General features: G+C 43.1%; 1 protein-coding gene across 1 annotated transcript in view; it reads left to right on the top strand.

Moving 5' to 3' along the window:
* Positions 1-2030: 2030 nt before the first annotated feature.
* smap1 (small ArfGAP 1) overlaps positions 2031-21681 on the top strand; it is a 68095-nt gene continuing 48444 nt past the window's right edge. The window contains 4 exon segments of the mRNA XM_079729712.1: positions 2031-2300; positions 14630-14763; positions 15613-15698; positions 18391-18466. Coding sequence (XP_079585838.1) covers positions 2183-2300; positions 14630-14763; positions 15613-15698; positions 18391-18466 — 414 coding nt within the window. The 5' untranslated portion in view covers positions 2031-2182.

Below are 21681 nucleotides of genomic sequence, written 5' to 3'. Positions count from 1 at the left end.
CAGCTGGGCCTTCAGTGCCTCCCTCTCCCGGAACCAGTCCATGCTGTGGGCCTTGTGTCTGCCGGCATTCTCCACCATATGTGGTAACCCGGCTTGGTGAGTGAGCCGCCTCCTTCCAATCGGCACACGAACCGGAGCTTACTTAAAGCCAAAATGGCACTTTTATTCAAACATAAATTATATAACTATAAAACCAAACAAAACCCAGCTTTGGAGGAATCCACAGTCTTGTTCCTCTGGGTGGCATCCCGTCACCCACGGAGACCGGTCTCTCCACACACGCAAACCAGGAGAGCCCTGATTGAGTGTGATCCCCACCTGATCCTCAGGTGCTCCGCATTTCAATGATTGGCACCAATGCTCTTACTGTCGCCATCTGTTGTAAATCTGTGGTACAGCGCCTCCACAACCTGCCCCCTGGGCCTCCAGGGGCGCTGTGCCAGAGACGGGTTGCCACACTGTGTTTGTGTGTATGTCTGTGTTTGTGTACTTGCGCATTTCATCGTATGCTAATACTAATTCTCAAGGTCAAACTTCGGCTGTGTTTGCTGTCAGTTGATCAAAAATGTAAAACATTAACTAGCAGCCAAACACATTGTCTCAGTCAGACGATGACTGAGATTAAAATGTTTAACCCTAATTAATATCCTTATACTGCTGAGAATAGATACATATATTACCATTTATTTGATAGTTGGGCATGGAGATTAATGTACAATATGAAGTCAATCAATGCCAAATCCTACTGGTTAAGCCTAACCAGGCTATTACATTTGTCTTAGGCATTCCAAAATGGCGAAATGAAGTACATTTACATTCATTTTCCTAAACAAAATCACAGTCACTGACACTGAGTGCTTTAACGTTCCAAATCCTCAAGAAGCTGATGTTGGGCCACTTGTTTACATAATAATAATAATATAATAATAATATTAATAATAATAATAATAATAATAATAATAATAATAATAATAATAATAATTTTAGAGATTAATGAAAAACGTTACAATTTATCCAACAACGAATTGTAGTATAATAAAGTATAGCCTACTTTATACTTAAACTATTAAGGCTGGACTACTTTTTTTTGTACAATCCTTTTTATTTGGTTGAGCGACTCAGAAAGAGTACAGTCTATACTGCCACCTAGTGTTATTAAACATTACTGTTAAAGTATTTAACAATTGGACATTCGAGGTAAAAAGTTGTAACGTCTTTTGGTGTTGCCATGTTGTTTACGTTTTCAAAAAGCATTTTACCCTAATTGTTTGACATTGGTCGTAAGTAATAATCTGCAAAGACAATGGGCCTTTAGTATTTACAAATCGAATGGATCTATATTTAAAAAATGAAGTGTGCGGCTTACGAGTGCGAGGCACATTGAAGCCTGTTACCAATTTAATAGGTCTATCTAGCATAATTTATTCTAATTTTGTTAACATTTTGTATTATTATTACTCAATTTTCGCTTTTCTATCAAGGCAGGTGCCAAATCATCTGCTATTGATGATGATGTTCTCGGTTGAGATGAATGAGTTGTAGAGTGTTGGTCTTTTTTAATTCTGCCTGTGCTGTGTGTATGTGTAACAAACTGTACAGTTGTCTTGTTGTCTTTCAGTATTAAAAACGTTACATAATGTGTCTTTCATGTGTTCTTCTAATTATTGTTGCAAGAATATTATTGCATTCACATGTCAGGTCAACCAATTTTGTATTGCTATGCTGTTTTTCAAAGTGTCAGATTGCTCTAATAAACAACCTTTTAGTTTGATAATTGAACACAGTATAATACAAGATACATATTTTGTTATAATATAACTTAATCCTTTATAATTTGCTTTTTAAATACCTTATCATATAAAACCTATTTATATGTGTATCTGATGCAAAATTACCATAATAATACACATGACAAGTGACCACAGAATCATCGGTCTAGGAACTGGTTATTTCCCATTACGGACCTTTATTTTGAAAAGGTGTTGACGTGAAGTGACGTTCTACCGTTCTCCAACCATATTGCCTTTCTAGCTAACCGACTAGCAGCGGTCCAGGTGTATGAAGCTCACACAGTGATGTCCCTCCCTCTCAATACATGTTGATTTCAGAAACTTAACACGGAATAGGCTCTGGGTTTCTTTTAGCGGTCACACCACAAGCAGGACGACACCACTTTGGCAAGATGACGACGCGGTCGGAGAGGGAGAAAGCTCTGAAACTGAACGAGCAGCACCAGGTCATCCTGTCTAAAATGCTCAGGGAAGAGGAAAACAAGTATTGCTGTGACTGCGAGGCGAAAGGTAACATGATGGGATGTAGTTTTATATGTGTCATCGTTCGTGTCATGTCATCCGTGTGTCCATGGCTCTGTGGTGCTTCTGCCGACGCCGGGTTTATGACCCAACATCTGCCGTGACAAGTTGGCACATACACCTATACCTTGTTCATGCTAACGCTCAGCTACATTACCGATGTCTGTGTGGTTGCGTGTGTGTCTGTGTGTGTGGCTATAGGCTTGCAACCCATGGCCGTGGTCGACCGTCGTATCGTTAACGCTGGTTTATTAATGAGCGGAAAAAGGTCGTCTCGCGGCGGGCTGAGGTGAAGGGGATTTGGCGCGAGGCTTGACCCACTTGGTGTTTTTTTTGGTGCATGACGGCCACGTCTACATGACCAACTTGTCTGACCGCGATCCGACAGATAGGTTTTACGTCATTGCATCCGTGATCTACGTCTCTCTTACTCTTTAGTGTTATTCCTCAAGCAAACGCCTTTTCAAGTTTTGACTTGAGCCGTCCGAAGCCAAAGTGTCTGTGACAGACTATAGTAGTAATACTGCTCTAACCAGTTTGGGTGTTTGTTTTGGTACCCGTGTTTATCAACGTAGGGGGAGCCTGTTTAGGAGTGTTTGCTGTTAGTGTACTTATGATTAAACTTAAATGTATACCGCAATTTGTAACACATAGTTATTATAATTTCCTTGCTATATATATATATTTTTTTTTTCCTATCCTACTAGGACAATTGTGTGATTACAAAAGAGTAGTGTCAAATGGAACCTTGCTTTAAACTATAGTGACTAATACTAATCCACTCAGATAAGCCATTTTTTTCAGCCAACATGGGATGTATTCTAGAATTGCGGTTGCGGCTGTACAAACAATGGCCAAAAGGACACACCCCTATTGGACTGCAACATAAGACTTTGTTTATCAGTGAATAATGTGAAACATTTTCAGTGTTCCCTGAAAATAATGTGTGAATGCATGAGAAAGTAGCGCTGGGCAAAGATGGGATATTATAGGTTATCCTTTAATAGTTGTCGGTGTGTGCAGAGTTCCCTCGATGATGGTAAAATCGCCTCAAGCATGTATGGGGTAATCTCATGAGACTATCCAGTAATTAAAGTTTCACAATAAATATCTGATGAATGAAACGGAACACAAACCATAAGCTTAGGTTTGGTTCACAAGGCTATCGATTGTTAGTACAAATCCTTTGTAATGTGACTGCAATGTAGTGATAGAGCATTGTTTCTAAATTCCTATTACTTTTATGCAGTAAGAAGTAAGGTCCTTGACCCATGTGAAGACATACACTAACGCTGTGATGTTGAGCATATTGCCTGCAGTATAACTATTCTCATACTGGATTGGGTGGATCCATTCAATGGCAGCTCATATTACAGTACAGGGTTAAATGGTGGGAGACAGAACCAGAATAAAGCTCTTTTCCCCTCTTCATACAATCTGTATCCATGCAGCACTCCCAGAGACAAACCGGAAAGAGCTGTCACGCTTAAGGGACTGATAAACCCACAGACTAGCCCATGGCAACATTGGCACTCAAAAACAGAACAAATGCTTTTTGATCGTCCATTCATCTGGGCATGGTGTAACTTAAATCACATTACCTCACTGGTGTGTCAGTGAGCTTGGCTACTTTGCACTCCGGGCGGGCTGCAGTTCAGCATCCTGTGATATCCAGTTTGATTGGATCAGATAAATGCTCTTGAGACCCTTTCCCCAGCGTGTTGCAGCCTCGACTACACCAGACTGCTGGTGATGAAGTATGATTCGAGTGTCGTTAGATCATGTGTGAGTTTGCACTCCATCACCATCACATTCAAAGCTCAATTGAGTGTATGGGTGGAAAAGGGGAGATTATCCCTGGAAAAGGGATTATGTTTTTCTTAGTTAACAAGGAACTTATTTAGCATGGTACAAGGTTTCATTGCATTTAAGACATGTGAGACAGCAGTGTGAAGTGTCCGAGTTTGGTCTAAAATGTACTACTACTGCCGATTGGGTAAGGGGGGTCGGGCAAAAACCAATCAGAGAAGAATTGCACTGGCATAGCATTGTGTGTATGTACTACTTTGATTAGTACTCAGAACACCTGAACACCTGTAACCTTCCTAGAAGAGGAGATGACCTTGAGGTTTCTCAAGGCAAGCCCCTCTTTATTACGGTTTGTGTTTGTGTGTGTATGTGTGCTCATTTCAGCCCCATGTTCTGGTTGAAAGAGCCAGAAGAAGAAAGTCTAGTCTAGTTACAGTACAATGTGTTGAACGGCCTTGGTGTCTGGTCCACCTTACTGGGGTGGATATTGTAGTCTGCAGAACAGCGTTATCTTTAAAGAAGGAGTTTAGGTCTGTTAACTGTAGCAGATGGATGGGGAAACTGACCACATAGTTGTCGGAAGAGGGTTAGTGTTGTTCAGATACTTAACATAATCGGGGGTGCAGACATTACGGAAAAATCGAGTCACATGGCCCAAAATAGAAAACAAGCAAAAGGACACATCTGGCCTGAGGTCATGCCTGATTGTGGTCCCGTGCTCCCCCATTTCCCAGACTGTATGCTCTTCCTTTTCCATGCAAGATGAGTGCTTCAGTGTTGAGTTCTGCACACGAGTCAACCTGACATTGTTACAATCAGAACTAGTTCAAGTAGAGCGATCCTTAAAGGAAACAATGGACCCCATGGGCAATGTTATATCACTCACACACTTGGTCTCTCTCGTTCTCATCTGCTCTTGCTCTCACTCTCATTCGGTCTTTCTGTTTTTCTGTCTGTCTGTCTGGCCACCCACCTGGCGGCCCGTCTGTCTGACTGTATGTGTGTCTGTCTGTCTGTTCAGCGATCAACATATTGTAGCAGGGGAGAACAGGTGGTACTTTGAATGGGATTTCTCTGGAATTCGTCCTGCATCCCAGAGGATCCACTTCTTCCACACAATGTGACTACTCGACCACACTCTCACAGATGGGTCAACATTTAGACTGTGTACACGATGCAAGACACCTCCTTCCCTCCCTCCCTCCCTCCCTCCCTCCCTCCCTCCCTCCCAAACACCTCCAAAACCATGTTGGAGGCATGCCTTGTTGGACACCACGTTATGGGCTGCAGTACAGAACCACGGCGCCTCCTCACATGAGGCTGATGAATTCCTGCTGGCTCGGACGCGGTCCTGCTTCCCTGGCGTCAGTAAGAAATGTGTTCCAGGCCCGGAGCTGGAGGTGTTATTTGAAAGCATTGCGCAGATACAGAGCCTACAGTTGTGTACATGCAGTCATACAACCTGGACACCTTGAAGCAATACCTTTTGGTGATTGGCCTGTGAGGGTTCAGGGTTGGGTGGTGCTGTCGTAACAGAGGCTGTGGCTGAGGGCGCCCCCGGTCAGTGGTGCCAAGTCTTGAGTGTAGTTGTAGTTCAGAATCGCTTTGTGGACTCCAGGTTGTGCGTTAAACCCATTAAATTTGATCACCTTTATCCTTGTCCCCGTTAGTCAGGCAGTATATGTTAAGCTATTCAGCTAAATTGCCCATAAGCCCTTTGAATAGGGCATTTTTTACTTGCCTATTGCTTTTTTTTGCCCTAATCTTGAACTGAACGGTTCTAAATTGCACTGTACAATCTTACAGGGTGATTATGTTGTATAGCTGCATCAAATTAAATAAATTATATTAGGTGAATGGTGATATACTTCTTGTAGGTTATGAACGCATTATAATTGTCTCTCCATAGACAATAGGCAGGGAAGAGTACCTTGTATTGATGTGTCCAGCCTATTAAAGAAAAGCCTCTTAAGTCTTACCTACAGCACCTTTTTATCATTGTCTACTGTCTATTGGCCCAGAGCTGGTTTTGCCAGTTTGGATTGGATTCTTGTTTATTTGTTATTTTGTGACTCCTCTAAACAAATGTTTTTATAATTGAATTATGACAGAGTGAGCCCTCTAAAAGAAAGAGTTTGAGCATTCTTCCCCCAGTGTGTAGGTGGTGTCTGTGCTATGGCACTTCTGGGGATCTGTATCATAGGGCTGGATGCAGTAGGGCTGGATGGTAATTCAATTGTTTTTATTATTGTCTTTGTTTGAATGGTATTGCATCATCGTTCAATTGAGATATTGAGTTATCTTGATACCCAGTTTTATAGTCAAAATTGAATTTTGATGAGAAGATAAGATATGCCCTTATTAAGATATTGTGTTTGGACTAGGGCTGGGCGATTAATCAAATTTTGATCTCGATTTCGATTTTAGCTTTAAACGATCACAAAACTAGCATAATCGAGTTTTCAATTTATTTTTATTTTTTATTAAATGTTTTATAGAAAGTGCAGAAGAACAGCTGGATACACATCTGTACATTATTTTAGATTTGAACATTTTATTTTTGACCATTTTCTGTATTATTACTTTTTGGAGTATTTCTCCATATCGCCCAGCCTTATCCTGCAGTATATGTTGTGGACTGATGGAGCTGCAGTTCCTTATTTTCTCAACATGCAGCCAAACAGAAAGAGGAAGCATATCTTGATGCACATACCATCAGATGTTTAGCAGGTAGAGCCTGTTTGGTAATCCTGGAGTTGCTGGTTCAAGCTCTTAGTCTTCTCCAGCCGTTAAGAATCCTAACTGTTACTTTCACACTGGCTGAATTAGTAATTTGATTGGCTATACAGTAATTAGGTGGGCAGAGCTTAGGGGTTCAGGAAGTAAAGATCCCATAAATTGTTCTAATGCAATTTTTCAAAATAACTAATCAATTATATAACGTACAATCAAATGAGGTCTCTCCATTGGGAGGATAGTAAAGAATTACGTTTATTGTATCATAAAATCATAAACCTTTTCTGAACCAAAGTTACTACCACAGTACCCTGTCTGTATTTTATGTTTGTTACTATGGCGATGGTAAACAGATGTCTAGGTCGAGAGGGTTGTGGTGTGAATAATTCATAACATCTTGATCTCTGTATTGTCATAACGATGCTTTGCTTTATCTCCTGTGTGATTAAATATTTATCAATTACGTACAATTATGTAGCCCGGACGATTTCACTCGGGGGAAAAACAGTCCAGTTTGCTGCTTGTTTCGCAATGTGATTGATGGGATACTCTCCGGAGCGTATTTATTTTTACCACAATGCTCCATGGAACTAGTGGTCTTACCCACAAACTTACCCACAAAGATGTGTTAACAGCCTTGTTCTTTTTTTTATTCTTTATCTTTCCTTATTTTTCCAGATGAGCTCTGAAGAAGTTGTCAATAGTTTGTAGTAATCTGGAGAGTTTCACAGAAATTTGAGTACCACAAAAGCTTAAAGACCTCTTACAGGAAAATGTAAATGACAGAAATGGATTTCTACTAATCAGACAAATGAAGCTTCGCCTACTTCACACTTCCCAGTGGCTCGCAGAGCAGTTGTATCTGTCTGTAAAGGAGGGCTGTAACGATACATGTATTCGTATTGAACCGAATCGGTACGGACGTCACGGTTCAGCGCATGGACTTGCAGGGAGCATACACAGTATGCAATAAAATAAAACTGGCCTGCAGCCCTGATTGGCGCCTAGGTAGCCGAGCGTGTTATGGCGCATAACACGTCGGGTTTTCTGATGTCTCTGGTATTTCCACAACGAGACCCGTAGTTGGGGTTATCTCAGCCATGGTTGAGAAGGAATTGGGGGAAAGGAACTTTGGCGTTGGCTCCCTGAAGTACATGAACCACGACATGGAGGAGAAAGGGATTAGCCCGCTGCCCGCTTCCGAGGCACCACCGCCTCGGTGCTGCGGGGCTCCGGAAGGAGACAATCGCAGTCAATAATCGCGGGCAACAATCCCTTTCTCCTCCATGTCGCGGTTCAGTCTACTTCAGATTGTTGTGGAAGTGGAAGAACCAGAGACGTCGGAGAACCCGACGCAGTCGTTTGAGCTTCATAATATCGTCTGAAAGCGCACACAGCTTTTGGCCGTGATAATATATATTATATGATCTAGGTATCCGTGTATAATATGATATTATTTGGATATAGAGCTCCAGGACTCCCGCTGGAGCACCCGGAGTGTTCTAGAATATTCACAGAACACGGTCAAAAGCTGTGTGCGCCTCGCCATTGCGATACATCCGCTGTAAACACGAGTGCATGGTACCGTGGCCGCAAGCTGCTCAGGGCCACAATCCCCACCCTCCACCTTGACCCACCTCTAAAAAATGGCACGTTTGTGGACAGCTCATTGGGGGACTGGCTCGTAGTGGTATTGTATAATATAAGACATGCTGCATTTTCAGTTTTATAACTGATTGTCTTACTTTGTTTACAAGTTAAGGATGGAGTCTGGAGATGATGTGGGGTACTTATTGTTTACTGTTTACATCTTAGATTGCACAGTTCAGGCTGTTGCAGCTAGCTCAGGGTAGGGGTTGTATCACACTAGGTGGTACAACCTGAGACATGCACAATAAAAAAAGAATTGCCTTCTGCATTTTTGTTTTTTCTTTCCCCTTCATTGTACCGAACTCGTACCGAACCGCGATGTCTGAACCGAGGTATGAACCGAACCGTGACTTCAGTGTACCGTACTGTTACGCCCCTACTGTAAAGTATACGATATGTTATTATTCCCTAGTAGTTTTTGTACATTTGTGCTGCTTTCAGGTCTCTCGTAAAAGAGGTACCAAACCTCAATGGGAAGTGGGTCAAGTACTGAGCTGGGTTAATCCTTTGGTTGAGAAAATCAATCATTTTTCTGCGTCCAAACTTTTCAGCTGCCTCACTTCTTATGTTTGGCCAACAATAATATCAACATATCATGCTTGTTGGTTTAAATGTCTCTGTACAAGCAGATTCAAGCTGTAATCTAAACATGAATCCAATTAGCGGCACCTCTAATTGGAAATCTGCTTTGAAACAAAACATGTGGCGTAGAGTAGACCATGAAACTGTCTGCCTTTCACTGTTTTCTGTCTCCAAGGTCACCAAAAACATGTTTATTGGTACGCCTCCAGGTGTGTGTGTGTGTGTGTGTGTGTGTGTGTGTGTGTGTGTGTGTGTCTGGCTGTGGGCTCACGAGGAGGGGACCCTGTTAAAGCGTTTCTGCTGTCCTCTGCTAGCACGGCAGATTCTGGCAAGCCTTCCTGGCTTGCCGTGATGCTGTCCTTGGTGCTGCTGCTCTCTCGCTCTCTCAAACACGTCCACACTCGTGTGACTCGCTCTCATAACAGAGGCACATGCATGCATGCACATGCAGACTCCTCCACTGTAGGAGACGGTGGTCTTTATGTATGATGACGTGGAGGACATGGGCTAGCTGGTAGTTTCCTCATTAGGAGCAGCGACCCCCCCCCATGTGATGTCGGGCCCAGCAGGGCTCCTGCCCCCAGTGCTGGGCTGGTCTGTGAATGTCATCTGGTCGTTCACATCCGCCATGCCTGATGCACAGTGGCAGGTCAGAGCACCAACTGGGTCGCAAGTCTGAATGCTGCCTGTACCGCCAGCTTGCTGGGCTTTGGCTTAATAAACCTTGGTGCCCAAGGGCAACTAGCCGAGGCTCATTATATAATTCAATTTCAATATGCCAGTTGTGAGCACATTGTCTAATAATAACAAAACTGTGCTGTTGTTATCACCTATTGGTTGCGAGTAAAATCGTACCAAACAATCCGTGATGATATTCTCCTTGTGTATGTACTATTGAGTCCGTTGGTTTTACGGCGGGGCAATTCTCCTGCAGTATGCTCTGCAACCAGCAGGGAGCAGCAGAGTGCTGTTGTTATTATTTTCGGATTGATATATTTTTTCAATTGGTCTTGGCTCATTCTGAGCCCTAATGCAATTTCTTTTTTTAGCAGCCTCGGGTGAATTACTCGGGCTAAGAGCCCCACTTGCCAATTTCGTAAAGAACGGTGCTATACATTTATTAAAGATGAAGAGCCCAACAGCCAAACTTGGGTGTGTTACTTTTTTATTTATTTAATAGCCATAAATATAAAAGGAAACGTTTTGTCTGAATGGGTTGATTCCATTCATGTGTTGGAGGGTGTAGGTACACCTATACATTAGGGTAGCCTACTCCCTTCTTCCATTTCCTTACTAACAAGAAGGGGGAAAGGGGTTACAGATTGTGTATCATTATACTAGCTTATAGTGTGTGTTTTTGTATATGTAGGTGCATAAACATGCCAGTATACAGTAGTGTAACTTTATAATATAGCTAAGAGAAGTTTACTGAATAAATGTACTGAATATCTACTTTGACTGACTGTAGTATATATGAAAAAGTCTTGCTGTGTTTTCGTCTCATCAATATGCCAACGGCAGCGTAGGTTACCACGAAGGTTATTTGAATTGCATGCAATGCAAACATTACAGGAATCGTTGCTTTAATTCAGCCGTATTACAGCTGAGAGCGGGAGCCATTGAGGGCTAGTCTTAATTCAAGCCTCATCCTTCTGCATTAGCATCTGCTGGATGCGGTCTTCCCTCTCTGTCTCTCTTACTCTGCCCCCCTCTCCGTCTATGTCCCACGCCCGTTTGTTCTGGGTCTCTTTTAAATATTGATTGAGAGACTCATTGGGAGGACGTTAAAAGCCTCGGTTTGCACCCGTCTTCACTTGGCTGCAGCCCCGCCCTACCAGCTTGGCGCCTGCCATTGTTTTTCATCATGCAGAGGGGGCCTGGGGTGCCACCGACAACACGCCTCACACAAGACAGAAGATACTGACACCGTTGCTACGTTAGTGTATTCTACTGCCTATCAGTGCACAAAAAACGCAAATGCAGACGTATTTGCAGAAATTCAGAGTGTCTCTCATTCCTGGGTGTTCTCGGAAGTGTGCTTGTGTGCGTGTGTGTGTGTGTGTGTGTGTGTGTGTGCACTCCGCACGCAATGGCACAAGTTTAAACTGTTTGAGTGTCTGTTTTTGGCTCGGCCAGTGATCAGTCATTTAGAACCCAAGTGGATGTACACCAGGAGTATATACACACGCGCACGCATTGACGCTCGATCAGTTTAGTAATTAACACATTAGCCCAAGTTGTGTTATTTGCTTTGCGGTGCCTTTGGCAGGTTGTGTTTTTCTGTGGTTGCTGTAGCGCTGCGCTGCTCCTATAATTGGGTGTAATCTCCTTCTCTTCATGTTGAATTGAACTAATATAAAGAGACGACTATAAAAGCAGCATGCTTGTTGGCAGCGTGTCGCGGATGGTGGGTGAAGTCGCCGCTGTGAGGACAACAAAGTGTGTTTTCTGTGAAGACACTGTTACAACGGGTTTGTACGAAAAACAGTCCTTGGAGGTGTTTATTTATACATCCTTTGATTTAGTGTTGGGACAATAGGGTTTCGGATGTCTTGTGCATACAATACAGACAAAATCTATGCATCCAATACATTTTTTTTTTGTACCCATTCCTTCAGTAACGGGAAATAATAATCAATTTAACTCGTACTGCTTTTCATTCGGTTCTGGGATTGCAGGGCCTCCAGTGCTCAGCAGAACCTCCTGGGACGGCATGGTCACATGTTGTGATATCGGTGCTGTGATTGGCTAATGCCCCGTCTCGTGCTGTATTGAGGGATGTCTCTGCTGCTCTGTTTGTCAGGCCGGTAAAGGGTTGCTCACGTGATCTTCAGCAAGACAACGCGTTCCGTCGAGCTCCTAGCAGCTGCAGAAAGCCCCCCCACTGTGTATTTATTTGTCTCATTGTTTCTGAGCCCCGGTAACAACAGAAGTAGAGATTAATATTTATCAATCCTTGTATTGAATATTGTGTATGAATACTGTAGTATTTTTGTTAACACGCTCATACTTTATTCAGATACTTTATTACATAATTAATTATTTGATGTTTTTTTATATCACATGAATTTATTTTGTATGTGTCTTCTGCCCTTAAATTGAGACAGTTTGCTTTATTTCAACCACATTTTTCCTTAAAAATATACAAATTCTATTGACATTTCCATAATTGAGTTGATACTCGGAAACCATTTCTAGCCTTCACTGAACAAGCCTTACTAAGTGATCCTCTGGCTGAGGGCAGCGATTCAGCACCTAGCCCAAAAACCCAATCCAGGATGGACCTAATTTGGCGAAGCCAGCAAAACAGGAAAGCATTTAATCTCTAATCATCCTCTTTGCATCCTCTTAGCTGCGGCCTGTTATCATTTGTACACCTCACCTAGACAAACACACCATTATATATTATATATAATAAAATTCACATTCCACTGCTGAAAGAGCATTTTCCAGAAACTCCGGAAAATTACCCTAAAGGCCTGAGATTTGTCTGGGCTAGGGCTGGGCGATTGATCGAATTTCGATTTTGATTTTAGCGTCAAACGATCACAAAACTAATATATTCGATTTTTCTTTTTTTCTTCTTTTTTCTTTTTTCCTTCTTTTTTAGAATAGCTGGATACATATCTGTACATTATTATTAGATATGAACAATTTTCTTTCTGACCATTTTGTGTATATTTTTAAGTCGAAATTTCAAAGTTCTCAGTTACAAGGTGTTTTTTGGGACAGACACGCTGAATAAATACATTATGCTTTCAAACTCAAAAATAATCGTTTGGATAATCGTGATTTCAATATTGACCAAAATAATCGTGATTATGATTTTTCCCATAATGGAGCAGCCCTAGTCTCGGCTGTAGATGCTGTGGTGGATAAGTGCGTTTCCCCAGCCCGTACGGTAGCCGAGGACGCCAGGCACAGAGAGCCCTGTATCGACTCAACAAGAGGACTCTATTTTCAGGGGAAAATGTTTTTGCGCGGGTCATTTACTTGTCTAAACTCAATCAACCCCTGCTGCGCCGCTCAACAGGTTCTGTTAATAGAGAATTCTCCCTCATGCTGGTGAAACGGGGAGATCCCGCGATGAGCCCGGCGTTTCCAGAGTCCTTTTTTTCATGTAATTCCATTCCAAACTGGCAGGTTATCAAATTGGATTTGATTGATTTATCAGCACTCTGTTTCATCCGAGCCTAATTGTGGAAATAAGGATGTCTCTGAGTTCACGCTTGGGTTTGCGGTCTGCCTCTTTGAAATGCTATTTTCATAAACAATGATGTTTACAGACACATTCGCATCCAATCGTTTCTGAGACTGGTTTGGACTGTATCCTTGTCACATCATTTATTTATTAGTCTTTTTGAAGTCTGCAACCAAACATGGCCAGATTTATTTTAATTGGATTTGTCGATAGTCCTAATGAGAATTTGTTAAAATATGCAAAGTATCTTATATTTTTTTCTTCTTCTATCCATCACTCCGAAGAACAGCAGTCCATTTCAGCGCGGCATAATTCAATCAAACTCGAAGCTTACTGCTGCTTAGCCTGTGTTTTTTTTTTTTTTTTTCAGACTACATATATAAGGCTTAGTTCATCCCTTGCCCGAGAGCCGCATTAAGAAAACCTCTGCGCATTACCGCTGGTGCATTATCACGGCCACATGGCTGTTTAGCTGCAGGCCGGACCAACCAGCCCAACTTGGCCACCTTCATGCTTTTCTACGCCCCGCACCGAACCAGGACTGCAGCAGGACTTCTGCTGTCTGTCTTGAGCCAAGACCCCCCCGACCCACATCACTAGGTCCAGTTTGTTTCTCTGGCTCTTTCCCTCTTTAGATGATCATGGCTCTGTTGGCACAGCTAATGTAGCTGGGGGTAGATCAGCATCTCTCTCTGCGGTGCTCGTTGGAGCGTGGGCGTCTCTGGAGAAGAGTCCCACAAGGCTATGAACTGGCTGGAAATCAGCCCCCAGATTGGCTGTGGTTTTGTAAAGGACCGCGGTGTGAGATGTTAACATTGGTATTCATTGTGTAGAAAATAATTGTATCATTAATTATCATGTCCTTTGGCCATGTTCCACATGATGTAGAATGATTCATATGGATGAGGATGAAGACAATGACTCGGCAGGGTATCAGAATAAATGATCTAAGGATACTGCGCTTCATTGGAATCACACAGAGCGATGTTATGAGTCTAGGCACAGACTTCACAGCTCACAGGTGAAGCAAGTGTTTTCTGAAAGGTTTCATTGTCACGGTTCTCAAATATATATATTTGAGATATTGGTTGTCTCCCAAGGCCTGATTCCCTTTAGAATTCTTATGTTAGCTTCATGAACTGGTCATGGTCGCTTCAAGTATCATCCGAGTCAGAAGGCTGTGTTCTATTTCTCGCCATCTTAAACCCATAAGTCATGAGGGTTTTGTGAAAGCACGAATCCACCACTCGACCTTCTTAGTGCTTCTATTGTTCGCTGCTTTTATGTTAATATATATCTATCTATAAATATATGTGTCTAAAATCGTTCATCTCCCCAGGTCCGCGCTGGGCGTCCTGGAACCTGGGGGTGTTCATGTGCATCCGCTGCGCTGGGATCCATCGCAACCTGGGGGTCCACATCGCCAGGGTCAAGTCTGTGAACCTGGACCAGTGGACCCCGGAACAGATCCAGGTAAAGAACCTCATTCAGTCCCTCTGGAACACGGCGACGCACGACTGTCAGCAGGAGATTCATAGTAACATAACACCGAAGATATTAGATATTCACACAAACACACTGACCGACCAACACTAGTCCATGCACGTGCGTTGTTTAGAAGTAGCTCCTGGCCTCAGATGTGACTGAGTAACGTTAAGTGCTGCACGTGAACTGCAACGTGCCGTGGTTGACCTCAAGCGCGCGTGTCAGAGTGTGACTGTCTGTGCTTCAGGGCTCTGTCCATCTATCACCTCCCTGAGTGGAAGTAGACGGCATGGTAATAATCACAGCTGACTAATTAATCCTGCATGGCTGATCAGTAAAACTCTGTCTCCCCCATTTATGCCATCATCTTCCCATCCATCAGCCACCTCTAATTCAGGTTTGACAGATTGTTTGTTTGTGTGTGTGTGTGTGTGTGTGTGTGTCTTCCCCTTCCCCTCCACTTTACCTTTGTAGGGGAACAAAGGTACAGCAATACAAGATTATATCAATATTGGCATTTCAGACTCTGCGGTCTCAAGGTTTAGATAATTTCTCTATTGTAATACTGTGATGACATTTTAATCTGTTATGTCTGATATTGACACACAGTCACTATTGCGTGAATGGCCTCTCTTGTTCTCCACACCTTGTTCTCCACAACACTTGGTTCTCGAATTCATAGCAAAAACGGGGTACTGTTCGAAAAGCACTGCAGTTCCTTCAGTAAATAATGCACAGCTGTATCCGGCCTCCCACTCAAGGGAGAGACAAGTTCTCTCCCCCTTCCCTGGAGGGCCAGTGGAGCTGAACAGTGCTGCTCTCTCCCCCCCCGCCCAGAGCATGGTGGACATCGGGAACAGACGGGCCCGCCAGATGTACGAGGCCCACCTCCCAGACAGCTTCAGACGGCCCCAGACGGACCAGTATCCTGCAACTGGGTTGTGTGTGTTGTTTGTGTGTTTTTATTTACGATTTAATTGTCTTTGAATGAATAGTATGCGTTTGTGTGTCTATATGATCTATGGTTGATGTATGGATAGTTGCGACGTATTTATAAGGGTTCATTGAATAAACGCTCCAGTGATGCTCCATCAATGCTACCACAGGGGACGTTAGACAGCGAGGGGCCCACCCGCTGTCTAACAGTGAGGCTTATCAATGAGTTAAAGCTAGGGTAGGCAGTCCTACTCTTTTCCTTTTTTTTTGTCCGAGCATTTGATTTATTGATTGCTGTCGGGAAAAACGACAAACAAAAAAATGCTTCTAAAATAAATTGCCTACCCTAGCTTTAATAAGAGTCCAGCCTATGAATCTGTCTATATAGATAAGACCTCATGGCTTACACAAAATGATCTTCCCTGCTAGAGTAATACAATCAAATGGAGCGAAATGCACTCGGAAGTCTGCATGAAATGCAAATGACCTATTACCATTCGTTGGCTCATTTCCACTGCCATATTATTCACCTCATAAAGACTTGGGTATGGCAGAAAGGGATTTTATATCCATCTAATCAACATCGCTACAGTTTGTGAGAGTAACGAAGTCACGTTTTAACCAATAATGTTTCACCCCCCCAGAGCCTGTAACCAGCTAATGCACATCTGGGATACAATGTTGTTGTTTTTTTTTCAACCCATTCAAATCCTCTTTGATCAAACCACATTCCCCTCTATTTTGCACAGTGGAAATATCTCATTATGTTTCCTTACAATGGTGTCCTTGAACAGAATCAAGACATATGGTCGGGCGCATGGCGTTGTCGCTCTCTATTTTTGCACTGTGCAACAGCGTCTATGCTATAGGACCTGGAGCATCTGTGGCTGTATGAGCAGCATATGCTTCGATCATGTCCTCCGGCAGGGCTGAGCTTGAAGCCCCCTCCCCACGCCCCCAGCCCGGCTGTAATGGCCAAACTCTGAGAACTGGGTGGGTGGTCATCACTCTGAACTCCGCGGGCCTCTATTAGCTCCCTCAACGGCAGCGCGGTCTGGAAAAGGCAGATAACACATCCAGAATTACTGTGTGCATTTCTGTTGTCTGTGTGTGTGTGTGCGGGCAAGGGTATGGGGCAGCGATGTTGAAAATGGGAGTCTTTTGTTGATTGCGGTTCTGTGCGGCTCTCTTTAATCTCTAAAATAAACGTGTGTGTGTGTGTGTGTGTGTGTGGGGGGGGGGATGTTTTTGGTTCAGCCTCTAAGAATGATATCAGGCTGCTGTACGGGTCTGCGTGCGCGTTGTGAATAAAGATCTGGGAGTATTTTTTTTTCCCCCTGGCTTTGTTTTCCATTAGCATGTGAATCGATGCGTCTTGCGCGCGTGCAGCGTGTTAACCACGCATCCCGGGGCTCTCTGCTACGTGTCAGAGTGCGGTGCTCTATCTGCTCATGACGACGATGTAAAGGCGCCCCTCGCCAGAGACGTGCCCACCTGCCCACGCTGAACGTAAATCATCTCCACAGCCCCATCTGGGAGACGGATCAGCGCGGGTGGTCGCCATTGTTCACATCCTTTGAAAGCCATGACCAGATTCAATGTTGGAGCCCGACGATTGGAGATAAGAGACAGGAATTAGCCATATTACTATGATTCATTTTTCTGGGATCCTCCCCTAGGTCTTGATGGTGGAGTGGATGAGTCCTTAATGGGTAGAAAGGAGGGGAAGATTTTAGCAAGATTTGAGCATCTTTGTATGAGGGCAAGGTAATTTCCTGTCCATAAACTCATTTTTAAGGACAAACCTTTTAAGTGCATGAAAATGCTTTTTGATGTGTTTTGTGTGTGTTTTAACTGCAGCATGTGCCTTCATGCAGTGGTTATTAAGCACTCTATTTTGCAAGGAAATGAAACCCCTCCTATAAAAGACAAGTTTTGTTTATTCTCATAAGTCAAGGTAGGACAACTATTGTCCTAACTGTAGTCTTGGTAATCAGGGATGTGAGATTTGATAAACTCCAGTTAAAGCTACCTCTTATTGGTTGCATTTCTTTTTCCACTAAGAAACTTAGTTACATAATTTTATTCGTTCTTTTAAATGGCCTGAACGCTATTAATTTTTGTATCTCAGTCATGGCATCAGGTTTTCAATCCTCCCAGTTGTTTTTTTCCCCCCCTTTCTCATTTTTATTGATCTGAAAGCTTATCGATGTTGGAAAGTGTTGGGATGTAACCGAATGAGTTATACGGGTTGTCTGTCTGGTGTCTGATACCAAGCTGTCTCTTGAAAGTAAATTGTACCCCAAAGCAACCGTATCTTCCATTACAGTCTCTTTTGCTGCAGATTGCAAAGTCTTTCAAATATACACCGGGTGTCTAGTTTATTGGCTACACCTTGGTACCACAGTGGCAAATTAAAAAAAAAAAAAAATCAATATACAGTACTGTTTAGTTTTGTCAGAAGTTAGCTTGGAACGAATGGCTTGTTTCCCCTTCAAATAGCCACGAGCAAGTACACCATGAGATCCAACCCGCTTAACGGGCCACAGAGCTCCTGTCCTTGGCTGAGCAGTGAGGGGAGAAAAGGCTGGAACACTGGTTGAACAGTGGTGAGTTTCCTTTTGATTGTGTTTGTAAGCAAGTCTTGAGACATGGTCCCTAACCCCTGAACACTCTCAGAGCCATGGAGGTCTTCATCCGGGACAAGTACGAGAGGAAGAAGTACTACGACAAGGACGCGGTCACCACGCCACCGGTGAGTATCCTCTCACACGCCGCAACCCCCACACCGCACTCCGCCAATGGTGTGTTCCTGAATCCTCGGACGCCAGCCTTCCGAGTCGGAAGTCGGGAAATCTCCCAGCTTTCTTGCGGCATTTCTCGGAGGCATGCCCCCTTTTTGTCATCATCTCTTGAATTCTGAAAGTAGGCCGAGAGCAGTGATGACGCCCTCAACAAAAATGGCTGCGCCCGTGGAGAGATTTATTTTCTTTGTATTTGTACCACGTTGGTCATTTGAATAGTGATTTTAAATGCTCTTACACACTTGATTACATTGCTACTTTATTCCGTTCACCAATTTATGCATTGCACGGACTTGCTGTGCGTGCAATACAATGTAAAGTTGTGTTGTTTGTTGTCGGGTGTGCTAAAAAGGCTAATGTAGCTAACAATTAACAACAACTAGTGATTGTGGCACGATTCTGTTTCATGACACAATCACAAAGATGAACAGGAACGCTATAAATGCTCCGAGACCGGAAATGACGTCATAAGTGCAACTCGGAAGGCTGGCGTCTGAGGATTCAGGAACACACTGATGCACGCCCCAGGTTCGACTTGTTATTTGATTTGCATTTTCAATTCCCTGTGTTGAACGGTCTGAGTGTTTTCTCTTTGTAACAGTTGTCAAATAATTATATTGAAAACCCTTGTGAAATCAAGTTTAATAAGGTTTATGAAACCATGGAACGCAGTGGTAAAACACTTGCCCCAGCGGAGGCAAATACAAGCTTTTGTTTTGTTTTTGTAAAACAAAAAAGAATCATACCTAATTTAATTTAAATGCACAAGGAGATGGATAAAAACCAAGTCAATTAATGATAAAGGCTGATATCGGATATGCTCAAAAAAGCGTTAATAAAAACAACGGCTCAGGATTTCCGATGTGCCTCTCTGAAGTACTGTCTTTCTAGTTTGACAAGTTCTGCTGATCTGATTTCCAGTAGGAGCGCCTCTTTCCATAATTGTGGCAATTGCCCGAGCCCCTCTGGTTGTGAATGTGCACCTGGGGAAGACTAGGAGAGTGACTCACAGATCTCACTCTTTTTTTCGGGCTCATAAGGGATCAACACATGCTATGCTATGTGCATCTTGGTGCTTTAAAGGTGCTATAATAAAGGTTGGAAATATATTCTAGTGTGCTCACATTTCTCAAAACGTGATGGCAGTCTTTCAGCAGAATTTAGGGCTAGTTTGAAGGTGTGATATTTGCTTTTGAGAAAGGTGGGAATAAAGGGAGTTGCACTAGTAGGCTGAGAAAAGCATGATGAGCGGCGTTCTTTATCTGCCGGTCGAAGATGAGGTTCGTCTAGGTTGGATCGTGCTGATGGTGTTTGGGTCAATCAACACTGTTTTCCTCTGCCGCAGGTGGTTGTGCTGCTGTATGTGCTAACATGGAAAGGGAAGTAGGAAGGTAAGGGAGTGAGGCGTCATGTCCATGACGAGCTAAAAAAGAGCCCGCTCTAGCTGTTACAAATCATAATTTATGTGACAAACATCGGGGTTCTACCTCGCGCTGGCGCCCCCCCCCCCCGACGCTGAGATGCTCTCAGGATCAAAGTTTAGCAGAGCTGAGGTCCAAGGTTCCCCATACCTGGTGATCATCTTCCAACAGTGCAGAATCAGCCCAGCCCGGCTCCTACGCTGCCAGTCTCCTACATCCAGCCCAGCTCTGGAGCTGCCGCCCACGCTTATCATGGGCAGGGGGCTTAATTAACAAAGGAAGGGAGAGAGGAGAACATGGTGGTTCGGGGAACATTCAGCGGAAGGGCTTTGCCACAGGGATAACGGTACTTGATAATACTCAGAGAAGCTGGCCACCATTGCAGCCATAACCACGTTCTCAAAAGCCTGCATTAGGTTTTTTTGGACACTTCATGCCAGTTAAATTTACCGTCCTCTTAACGATCTTCACTTTTAATCATGCATACACTCACTCTCTGTGTCCCTTAATTTAGAGGTAAATGTGTCATCAGTCTTTAGGGGTACTGTAATGCACACCGCAATACATAGAAATGTAATGCTCATTTTATCGTGAAACTACCATTAGAATGAAGAAAACTTACCCAGAGAGGTAGTTGATTGGCTTAAGCAGTTTTTTTGGGTGGGATTACTGCTCTTCGGTTGGTTGAAGATCTATAGGGAAGGAATCCATTAAATGAAAAACGGTTAACCATGGGTTTCATGAGCAGCAGACCAACGGTAACCTTATGAGCCATTAACAGGGGATGCCCTCATGTGTGTTATAAGAGACTGTTTTATAATGTAAGCCATTTAATCACGCTGCAATTGTTATTAGATTGCATTTAGTTGCAAAAGTTAATTTTACGTTTGAGTGCAGTTCTATTTCTCGTTCTAGATTTAAAAGTATGCTGTGCATGTAACCCGGTGATTCCGATTGGTTGGTTGTGTACTGACAGCGAATCGCAATTCAGACATTTACCTTCAACACCTAGCACTGGGGCCTGTATAGTGTGTGCTGCAGTCCTCTGTGGACACTGCGGTTTGTGTCTAGTGATCAGCAATCTAGCAATTAAAGGCCCCAGGACTACAACATCCAGGCAACGTTTATCAAGTCTCCACCGACAGCAAAAAGCGAGTGTGTGCATCAATTATTCATTTATGATTATTCTTCACATCAGTGTACCCAATCAGAAGTTATGAATCTATGTTTTCCGTCAATATGCATGGGGATATAGTTATAATATCTAATGAATGTTCAATTCTCAGAGGTTAATGGTAAATTGTAGCCCATATTGAATATGTTTGAAAATCACAGACGCAGTATCTCAGACTCCATTGAGAGGTTTCAAAAGACCAGAGGCTACTGCAGATTATCTTTTTGAAATTGTCTGAGGTGGGCAAAACTGAATTTGAATGAAAATCTATTTAATAAAGTGATGTAAATTAATCAAAATAAATCTGTGCTCAACTTTATGAGCTGTCCCTCTCAGAGGCTCATCAAGCCCACTGCCACTCCCTCTTTTGGCCAATTGGCATGAATAGTTAATCAGTTATCAGTTCGTGCTTACTTGGCCCACAACCAGCCCACCCACCAGCTTAGGGCAACTCCATGCTGATCTTTTGCAGATTCCATAATGGCCACAAGGAGAGACTCACAGACATTAACACATAACCTTCTTGGCGGAGGTAATAATATCATTTCATTGTCAGACACTAATAAAGTTA

Source organism: Pollachius pollachius (genome assembly GCF_949987615.1).
Source record: "Pollachius pollachius genome assembly, chromosome: 2".
In the NCBI taxonomy this organism is placed as follows: Eukaryota; Metazoa; Chordata; class Actinopteri; order Gadiformes; family Gadidae; genus Pollachius; species Pollachius pollachius.
The sequence above is the reverse complement of the archived record's forward strand: the minus strand, read 5'-3'. Positions and strand labels throughout refer to the sequence as shown.